The following is an 11651-nucleotide window of genomic DNA, read 5'->3' on the forward strand; positions in this document are numbered from 1 at the left end:
ACAGCAGGGTCCAGATTTTCCAATTTAGAAAGTAGTCTTTTGAATAGTGAATAATACCAAGCTCAGATGTGGCTTTAAAATCACAAAAGGTATTCAAACAATTATTCTTGGCCAGGCTAGGCTGAAATTTTGCCAAATCCTCTAAAAGCAAGAGAACAGTTAATTTTTTAAGTTTTGTGCTGACACAGATTAATTATTCGAAATCCTTTATGTTCTGTAGTTGGAAAATAGAGGAGAAGGAGGAAAATGGAGTAAATAATAAAATAGGCTAAATTCATGAGAACTTGGGTAAAACACTTTTGGAGACCTCAAAGAGGATTTGCAATCCCATTTTGTCTTTTGAAAGGATAAGAAGATCAGGCACCTTTTGGTCTCCACATTCATACAAACAGCAAAATATTGATGACATCCAAGTTGTAGTTGTAGTTATAATCCACTCCAAGATTTCACTCCTCCTGGGATAGATGGCAATGTTACAATGGTATAAAAATCCTGTTTACACCACACTTAAACAGGAAGTCAGACCCAAACTGTGTCAGCATTCCAGCTTCAAGAGTTTAACAAGGTCCATAGTCCAAATAGTCCTCCAGAATCAACAAAAATGTAAGACGTCTTCACATCATCCAACTACACACAATGAATGGATTCTTTTTCTTTAATTTTTTTGTCTTCAACTGCAAAACCAATGTTGAATGGGGTTATACAAACATCTCGTAAAATCTGACTAGTATTTTCAGAAACAACGAAGCCTAGTTGGACAACGCTCGAAGGGGACATATAAACAGGTAAAGACATGCTGCTGCCATCTTAGAGTTCTATACCTGGAACCATTTATCAGCCAAACTTGGTTTGAAGATCAATTATACAACTTATTCTACTGCACATTTTCCAATTTATAAAATACCAAAATAACTTTAAAAAACATATTTCCAAAAACCTCTAAAACTTGACAGTACTTTAGAATAAAGTATTAATAAACAGATCTTACCTGCAAAAATGAACAACAGAATAAGTGAATTATGACAAAAAAAATCTTTTCATGTGTATTAGACACATTTGATCAGTCTGTGATTATCATTTAAATCAATTAGATACTTTAAGGAAATAATTATGTAAGCTGAAAATCTCATTTGTTTGATAATGTGTATCAAAAATTCCAAACATTCAAATTAAAATGAGTGGCATAATAAAAATTAAGACAATTACAGTACAGCAGCTTCGTTACCATCACCACTGTCTGAAAGTGTAATTTTATAACAACATCCAGATAAAATTTTGTGTGTTGATCATCTGTCGATCATATGTGTGATTACCGGCTCTGACAACATTGATTATTCCACTCCGTTTCTTGGAAATTACGTGAAAACATGTCAAGTATTTCTGTTGACAATCAAAGATACAAATCAACAGATGGGGGTGGAAATATAACATCCTCAGCAGACGTAACAAACAATTGGTCATTGTAGTTGCGGGAAAGTAAATTCTTCAAAATTCTTTAAATGATCTTTTTTCTGCTTCACAATGGACAATTTTCTCTACCATTTCATATTGAGATACATTTCCTGCCAGAGAAATTTCAAATTTAGTTTGATTCCCTGACATCTGAATTGGATTATTTTACTTGGTGGGTAACACTTAAGCATAATTTGTTTATCTGACAAGGCTCAAAGGTCTAATCTAATTATTTCCTCATAAAGTGCAGCGCCTATTATGTAATAATAATTTCCTCCTCCCTTACAGATGTCTGTCATCTACTAAAACAGACAAACAGATCTTCAGAATCTGCATAAAGAGGAGCATCAGAAGCTAGTTGGACACCAGAGTCTTCAGTGGAGTCTAAATGTCAAAAATGGACTTCAAGAGACTTGAGTTGTTCAACAATATCTTGCAAAGCTGCATTGAAGACCCATCCTGTAATAACTCACAGTTAATTTACAATACAAGCCTCAACGGGCTGCATCTCCCTGGTGACGGCTCAGCCTGGCTGCGAACAGTCATCTCTGTGGTTTACTTCATTGTTGCCATTGCTGGAATGTTGGGAAACCTGCTGGTGATGTTCCTGCTGTATTCCACTCACACCATCACTACCGGCACCATCAATTTCTTTGTATTCAACTTAGCTTTGGCTCACCTGCTTTTCTCCCTGGCCTTGCCATTTTGGGCTGTAGAAATCGCACTGGACTACAGCTGGCCCTTCAGTTTGGCCACATGTAAGGCAGTGTCATTACTCACTGGCCTAAATGTTTATGCTAGCTGTTTTTTCCTCACAGCGATGAGTCTGACCAGGTACTACTACGTGGCAAATGCCCTCAAACCGAACAGTACCGCGTGCAGTAGATCTTGTGTTTCTCCAGTGGCCACAGCATTTATCTGGACCGGAGCACTTATAGTTACAGTGCCTCGAGCTGTATTTGCAGATCTTAGCCAAGTGGGCAGCGGTAACGACACAGCATGTCTGCTCCGTTTCCCAGATGGTACAGCCTGGCTTGGAATAAACCAACTCGTGCGAGTGTTGCTGGGGTTCCTGCTTCCCTACAGCATTATCGTCCTGTCTTACTTGCTCCTGGTCCGCTTTCTTTGTCGACATAACCTGAAGGGCAGTAACTCTCGGCGAAAGGCCAATATTTCCAAGTCTGTTGCGGTGGTTGTGCTTTCATTCTGTGCCTGTTGGTTCCCATACAATGTTCTCACCCTTTGGAGCGTCCTGATCCAACTTGACATCGTTGAAATTAGTCCTTCTTTCTATTTGGCTCAAACATATTTTTTCCCTTTGGCCAATTGTTTGGCATTCACGAGCAGTTGCCTCAACCCTGTCATCTACTGCCTTGTTCGAAAAGAATACCGTGCGGCGCTCCATAATGTGGTCTTCAAATCAAGTCTGGCTATCATGTCCAAAATCTCCCTCTATGGAAGATATTCTGATGAGGTACCGAGACAAGATGGACAAATAACTATTCCACTCAACACCATTAACAGCCAGACGGTTGAAACTGAAATGAGGGGATATGCAATACTGTCTACCCTCCCAGGACGAGTTTAAAACCTATAAAAAGCAGTGGTGGGCACAGTTCAGCTAATTAGCGAAGCTAACTTTTTAGCGTGAAAAACTGTTAGTAGACCATTTATCTTGCACTAAATTTAGTTCTGCTTACTTTAAGTTAGCTAGCATTTTTGTCACTAAAGTTAAAACAGCCAAAAACATTTGTAAACCCTAAAATCACATTTTTGTCTTGTTGGAGCTTATAACTGACACATCAAGTGAAGGCAAAAAGCATCACCTCCTGAAGGAGCAGGAGACAAGCTAATAACAGTACAGTAAATGCATTAAAGTACTGTATCTTCTACGTGTATTTTCATTTCTTAACATTTCTTACTCGTTTAATGAACTGTACACTGAATGAAAACTACTCATTTAATTTATTAATTTAATTATTGATGTACATCTTGATAATCATGTGATCTTGGCATGCTAAACATTTGTACATATTGGCGTTACCACATATTAAATTTTTCAGCACTTTTTTGAGGTTTGAGGCAAAAAAAAAAAAAAAAAGCCAAAGCTAAATTCATGTAATAAAAGCAGTTAACAATAACATGAGCTAAATGTTTTAGCAGTTTCAGTTAAGTATTACCACATAACTGTTAGATAATATTTGTGCTAATTCCTTATTTTATGTTAGAAGATCAAGTATTTGCCTTTGTTGTTTGATTGTAAGTCTCTGAGATCTGGTTTAAAGTTTAAACATTTCACTTCCATAATGCATGTGCAAGTTTCAGATACAGGGAGGGCTCCCCCCATTTATGAGAGTCAATAACATTAGAATTGTGAGACTAAACCACACCCACTGTAACGCCCACGGTGTATAAAAGTGTTGCGCAAGCTATGTTCATGGTCCCTGCACAAGATGGACGTTGTCTGTGGGAGCCCTGGTCGGGTTTCAATGTGACTTTCAATAAATTCAAAATGAGAAATATAACGTTTTGGTTCTTGGAAAGGGGCAGAATTTTAAATAAATAGCCAGGAGAAATTACATAACCTTTAAGTGAGCAGATTACTGCTATGAGAGCTAACGTTTAGGTTAGCTGTGACCACCACTGCTAAATGTTACATGTCGATTTTAGCTTTACGCAAGAAAAGCTGGGTTTTGTTGGAATTGTATAATATACAGATGTGGAGTGAAGGTGTATGTCACAACTTTTTGGAGTTTTTTTGGTTTGGAGCCTTTTTGTCTTTGCAAACATAGCTTACTAATCCACTATAAATCAAGTTCAGTATTTTCACTTTGCACAAGGCCTTCGTCCTGTCCTCCTTTTATATAACGGGAAATACCATACCGTTAGTGTGACTTGTATAAAACTGTTACAAACATTTATAATTGTGATCTGGAAGAGCGAATCTTATTGTTGTCAGTCAGGATAATAGTTGTCTGTCAGGTGTGTGTTTTGCCTTTTTATGTGACTACACAACAATAAATTGCTCTTAACCTGCATTTCCTCATTGTGGTTCTATTTCTGGGCTTCCCTTAGTCTTATTACAAACTTTGCCCCACTTTGTTCTGCTGATGTAGTTTCACTTTTTTGCAAAAAATATTTTTATTTTGTACCATGTCATAAAAACAATACAAAAATGCACAAAAATGTTTGCATTCTGGAACTTATATCTTGGCATCCTGCTTCACTTTGATGCATTAAATGAAAGATTTGAGCTACAAGTTGGAGGAAGGAACATTCTATTGACCTGAGCAATGTAACTGTATTTGCACAAATATTAAAGGATTAATTCACTTTTTTTTTTGTTTCCTCAGACAGACTCAAAAGTGTCTGTTTTAAAGATGCATAAAATACTCATCTGCTGCTCAGTCAGTGGTTGTTGTTGACCACTAGGTGGAACAGTTGTTCAGCTCTGACAGCAGACCAAAGTGACATAAATTCTCCCCACTTCATCATTTTCCCTTCTCCAGCACACTCAAATAAAATTTTTGGATTGGATCTAATCTGCTTCAGTTGGAATTCAATACTAAGTTTACTTATGTACTCTCACTTATAGGATCCTATAAAAAAATATATGTGGTGGTGAGGAAAAGTTAGCACAACTAAATACATAGAGAATGTTGGCTTAGTGCAAGTGTGTATAGCTTTTGGGGAGGGTGACTGGTGAAACTGAAGGTGTGATGTGTACTGTGTGCCCATGTGATTCACATTAATTTTCTTCCTGCGGGCAGCGTGTCAAGCAGGTGGCTGCCTGCATCCTTCTGGCATCGTGTAGATCTCTGATGGAGAGCAGCTGATATGCCACTAACCGCTCAGCACTCCAATAACAGGCAGTGCTCTGATCCTGAAATAAGAGCATGTGGACATAGTGGTGAGTGATGTGAATGAATTTCAATTTTTCAATTTTATTTTCATTTATATAACACCAAATCACAACAGAGTTGCATCAAGGTGCTTCACACAAGTAAGGTCTAACCTTACTTGTGTGAAGTGCAGCAGTGGTAAGGAAAAACTCCCTCTGAGGAAGAAACTTCAAGCAGACCAGACTCAAAGGGGTGACCCTCTGCTTGGGTCATGCTACAGACATAAATTACAGAACAATTCACAAAATGAATATACAGGAAATGATGTTGATGAACAGAACAGGAGGGTCCTGAAGAAAATGAAGAATGAAAAGATAAAGCTTTGAAATGGCCCAGGAGGAGCACAGTGAGACCAAAACTGTCCACACTGCTGAGGCCAACATATCTTCAAGTCAACAAACTAGAGACATTAACGATGTGTAGCATTTACCGTAAAGGGCCTCCTGTACAGTCATGTGACTGTGTTAACAGGGCAAACCATATACTAAAGATGACAGACTTCTTAAACAATCTGTTAGTACATTTAACTGCACAGCAAACCATATTGTCTCAGATATTTGCATTAAAAACTCTACAAGGCACTAGTGGCTTGCTTGGGACTCATCCTGCTTTAAAGAAGCACCTCATCTGCATTCAACTTGTAGTGACTTGGTGCCGATCCATGTCACCACATTAAAATAGGCTAAGGTAAGACACTAACTTTCTCATCAGATATTTTTTTTAAGTCTTACTGTATCTTTACTGTATCTTTACTGTTGTGATCTTCATGGACATGATGTGATATGTAATATTTCACCAACAAGCATGACAAATATTCTTTGTTTTTTATTTGGATGTAACAGTACCATCACTATAATTTGTCAAAATGTTGCAAAATGATATGTAATGTTAACCATACTCTGGATCTTTACTTGTCAAATTTCAAAAGTATTGGTCCACATTGCAGAAATTAACAGGTCTAATCTTTGGTACAAAAACATTAAATCTTAAGCGCTGCCAATGCATATCGAAATAATCATTATCCAAATTCAAAATATAGTGGTAATAAATATTTACAACCATGGGATTTTACACATTTTAATGTCTTCATACCATTTGTTGTAAAAAGTAATTCAAACTTTTCTATATTAAAATTATCCTCTTTAAACTCAAACTGAAAACAAATCTTGACAGTTTGATATAAATAAAGCAAAAATATCAAAGTCAAAATGATGGGTTGCACAAGTAATGACACCCTTTAATATAGTAACACCAGTAAATCATCACTTTTACAGCCAGTTTTCTTCAGACAAGTCAGGAGATGGATACATGAACATTTCCAAGTCACTGAATATGTCTTGGTCTTCATTTGCATCAGTCATTAAGAAGTACAAACAGTATGATACTCTATGGTATATCTGTCTGGGGTAGGCTGTTCTCAAAAACTGGGTGACTGTGCAAGAAAACACGAGGGAAGCCACCATTTGTTGTACTGCATCACCCGTCATATCATTATGGTGGAGTGACACAAAGAAGGCCTTTCCTACAAGAAAACAGATCAGATCTAGAATCAAGTCTTGCATGTGCCTTCTAGTTGAACTTCCTTGTCTATTGTATGCCATAATGTTGTGTAACTGGTGGTGTAAAATACATAACTTGCAGTGCTCCTAGTTTCTCCAGTTGCAGCCAGTGAAGAATTTAACTCTTGTTTTTGACACTTTTATTGAATTTATATCAAGTTATAGAGATTTGTTTTCAGTTTGAGTCTCAAGAGCATCATTTTAGAAATTTTAATCCAGAGAAGAATTGATTGCTTACATACACCCTGTTCCTTGAAATGGTATAACAACGTCAAAATGTGTAAAAGCCCATGGGTGTGAATTCCATTTATGCAGACACTGTATCATGTCTTCACAAATTTATTGGCATATTTTTATTAGACTGTTGGCACTTTTCTCTGTACAGATTGTAATTGTAATAATTGTAAAAATGTAATAATTGTAAAAATGTTTGAAGTCAAGATGGATGACCTTTACCTTCACCCTTTTTAAAATATTATTTACAACATATGTATTTATTTAACTTCATGTAAAATTTGTGAATATTATTTTTAAATTGCTTAAAATAAAAGCTCTTAAGTTAGGATTTAATAATTTATTGAAATTACTGAAAGAAAAAAAAAGTCACCTGGAAAAAAATGAATACATTCCCCGTGTTCAAACATAACAAATCATATCAAGTATACTTACACCAATATTAATAAATACAAGCGCAGTCATACCTACAATAATTACCAATATAAATAAAACGATGTACATTAAACATCCACTACCAAATATCAGGGGACCTGTAGGTATGGCTTATCCAAGGGGCATGGCTTATTTAAAAAAAAAAAGGTCAAGTAAAATACGGTTTTACATCCATTAGGCCTAATTCAAGTCAGAAATCCCACCGAGCTAAAATGTGACACAGTAGATCAATTGTGCAGAAGTATAGCTGCCAAGAAAAAAAACTCATTCTGAAATTCTATACATCCATTTTAGAAACATAAATATGATTGATGTTACATACCCTTATTCAAAATATACATTATTCTTGGGTTCAGAGTTTATTACACCATTTAAAATTCCAAGGTTTAGTAAATATAAAGCACTTTTGCAATAGTAACTTTGATTATATTCTGTATTGTTCTTCTTTCATTGCAGTTACTATTCATCCTGTCTTCCACTGTTGGTAAAAATAAGAATACCAGATGAGGTATGAATGCAGCAAATCCTGCAGATGAGATGAGGGCCAGAAACCAACACAAAATATAGCAGAGCAGCTGCCTCAGCTCAGACCCTTACTGTATTTCATTTAACAATACATAAATAGTTTCCATATGTTAGGGCATTAAAAATATCAAAAGTATGCAATAGCAACATCTCTGGTAAGACCTGAGAGTCTAATAGCTGGAATGTGACCCCTGTTATCCCATATTTAAAAGAACACTTTTAAACCAAACAAACTAACAAATAGGATGAATCTTAAAAAGGCCTTCATGGGGGTAAAGGATATATTAAATAAACCAACTTTGCATATGTTGTAAACAAAATTATACCCTTTTATTGATATTGTCTGTTTTCCTTAAATGAATGGAGGTTTTTACATGGAAATGCAAAAAAGAATTCTCCCCAAATTAGGGATCCTTTTTTTTTTAAAGCTACAGTGTGTAGGATTTAGTGTCATCTAGTGGTGAGGCTGCACACTGTATTGTGCTGTCACTGGCCATGATATTATTTCCCTTCACGTTGTCGCTTCTTTAGTCACAGGGATTCATGGTCCCTTGCCTTTTCACGTAATAAGCAATATGTATGAGCCTCCATTTTACAAAAACGAGGGTTCTCAACCCGCACAGGGAACCAACAACTGATTAAAGAAGGAGATACTAGTCTATCAACATGGCAGCCTCCATGTAGATACACTCAACAAAAATATAAACGCAACACTGTTGGTTTTGCTCCCGTTTTCTATGAGATGAACTCAAAGATCTAAAACTTTTTCCATATACACAATATCACCATTTCCCTCAAATATTGTTCACAAACCAGTCTAAATCTGTGATAGTGAGCACTTCTCCTTTGCTGAGATAATCCATCCCACCTCACAGGTGTGCCATACCAAGATGCTGATTAGACACCATGATTAGTGCACAGGTGTGCCTTAGACTGCCCACAATAAAAGGCCACTCTGAAAGGTGCAGTTTTGTTTTATTGGGGGGGATACCAGTCAGTATCTGGTGTGACCACCATTTGCCTCATGCAGTGCAACACATCTCCTTCGCATAGAGTTGATCAGGTTGTCAATTGTGGCCTGTGGAATGTTGGTCCACTCCTCTTCAATGGCTGTGCTAAGTTGCTGGATATTGGCAGGAACTGGTACACGCTGTCATATACGTCGGTCCAGAGCATCCCAAACATGCTCAATGGGTGACATGTCCGGTGAGTGTGCCGGCCATGCACGAACTGGGACATTTTCAGCTTCCAAGAATTGTGTACAGATCCTTGCAACATGGGGCCGTGCATTATCCTGCTGCAACATGAGATGATGTTCTTGGATGTATGGCACAACAATGGGCCTCAGGATCTCGTCACGGTATCTCTGTGCATTCAAAATGCCATCAATAAAATGCACCTGTGTTCTTCGTCCATAACAGACACCTGCCCATACTATAACCCCACCGCCACCATGGGCCACTCGATCCACAACATTGACATCAGAAAACCGCTCACCCACACGACGCCACACACGCTGTCTGCCATCTGCCCTGGACAGCGTGAACCGGGATTCATCAGTGAAGAGAACACCTCTCCAACGTGCCAAACGCCAGCGAATGTGAGCATTTGCCCACTCAAGTCGGTTACGACGACGAACTGGAGTCAGGTCGAGACCCCGATGAGGACGATGAGCATGCAGATGAACTTCCCTGAGACGGTTTCTGACAGTTTGTGCAGAAATTCTTTGGTTATGCAAACCGATTGTTTCAGCAGCTGTCCGAGTGGCTGGTCTCAGATGATCTTGGAGGTGAACATGCTGGATGTGGAGGTCCTGGGCTGGTGTGGTTACACGTGGTCTGCAGTTGTGAGGCTGGTTGGATGTACTGCCAAATTCTCTGAAACGCCTTTGGAGACGGCTTATGGTAGAGAAATGAACATTCAATACACAAGCAACAGCTCTGGTTGACATTCCTGCTGTCAGCATGCCAATTGCACACTCCCTCAAATCTTGCGACATCTGTGGCATTGTGCTGTGTGATAAAACTGCACTTTTCAGAGTGGCCTTTTATTGTGGGCAGTCTAAGGCACACCTGTGCACTAATCATGGTGTCTAATCAGCATCTTGATATGGTACACCTGTGAGGTGGGATGGATTATCTCAGCAAAGGAGAAGTGCTCACTATCACAGATTTAGACTGGTTTGTGAAAAATATTTGAGGGAAATGGTGATATTGTGTATGTGGAAAAAGTTTTAGATCTTTGAGTTCATCTCATACAAAATGGGAGCAAAACCAAAAGTGCCGCATTTATATTTTTGTTGAGTGTATGAAGGGCTCATTCTAAGGTCATGAAAACACATTGATTTATTGTTGTAGGTAATTAAACTCTAATGAACATATGGTTATGAATGTTATATCCAATTTATGCTAATAAACACTGCTAAATCCTACACACTGTAGCTTTATATGACATAACAAAAAGGGGCGGAACACATTATCTGAGAGGTAGCACACTGTACTGCAGAATATGGTGATGTTAAAAGTAAATGTTTTCCATTTTGTGTGGGTATATTTACACTGAAAAAAGAGAGTAGTTGAACCAACTTAAAGTGTTACGATTGGTAAAACCTGAATTAATTAAGTTGTATGAACTTAAGTTTGTAGATAAAAATCTAAGTTGTATGAACTTAGGTTTGTAAGTTAAATAGCCATTGAACTTACAACCTTAAGTTCAAACAACTTAATTCATTAAGGTTTTACTAATTGTAAAGCTTGTTTAAGTTGGTTCTTTTATCAGTGTATTTGGGATCTCTTCAAATCAACAACCAAAAAAAAACACCAACAAAAAAACTGTCAGATTCTGGATTGTTGCTTCTGATGCACTGAAAAAAGTACAGTATGATAGCTAAAAAAAACTGCTTTCTAATCAAACAAATGAATATGTAATTCAAAAAGACAACTTAAAACTGCAACCCAGTACTGTTGAGAGCACCACAGCTATTTTGGTTCCACAGCATGGGTGAGAGATTTGAACAGATTCGCTTTGTAGTTTCTCCTTGGAACAACATTGTGCCATCTTCCTAAACATGTTCAGTTCTGATCCACTCACACCAGAGCACTACACCTTCTGGATTGCAGCATTAAGAATTTATCATATAAGAATGAGTTTATCACAAATTCAACATGCCTGAAGGCCTATCATTGAAGTGATTACAGTTTACATAAAAGAATAGATATACATGAAGCTATTTTATACTTTTCTGGTAACATAAACATATAACTTTGTATAATTATCTGGAAATAAAATGTCTTTTTAAAGGCAAAAGGTTAAGATAAATTATATCAACCATGAAATCTGTACTATAAATGATTTTGAATAACATACAGTTAACCAACACACTGCTTATTAGTTCATCACTTGACTACAAAAAAAGGAAAAAAAAAAACATTTAATATACAAAGTTTACAAGTTTTTCATATTGGCATTGATATTTTGGGCTTTGTGGCACAGACTGTAAGGCAGTCAGATCTGATGCACATATAATGCATGTCCCTGCTCCAAA

The 11651-nt window shown here is 37.3% G+C and overlaps 1 protein-coding gene across 1 annotated transcript; it reads left to right on the forward strand.

The window, feature by feature from the left end:
- The first annotated feature begins 501 nt into the window (after window positions 1-501).
- LOC117501408 (relaxin-3 receptor 1-like) lies at window positions 502-3081 on the forward strand. The gene is made up of 2 exons (XM_034160289.1): window positions 502-785; window positions 1741-3081. Exon 2 carries the CDS (start codon window positions 1841-1843, stop codon window positions 3038-3040), a length of 1200 nt encoding a protein of 399 aa, XP_034016180.1. The 5' UTR covers window positions 502-785; window positions 1741-1840; the 3' UTR covers window positions 3041-3081.
- The last annotated feature ends 8570 nt before the right edge of the window (window positions 3082-11651 follow it).

Source organism: Thalassophryne amazonica, chromosome 20, assembly GCF_902500255.1.
Source record: "Thalassophryne amazonica chromosome 20, fThaAma1.1, whole genome shotgun sequence".
NCBI lineage: Eukaryota > Metazoa > Chordata > Actinopteri > Batrachoidiformes > Batrachoididae > Thalassophryne > Thalassophryne amazonica.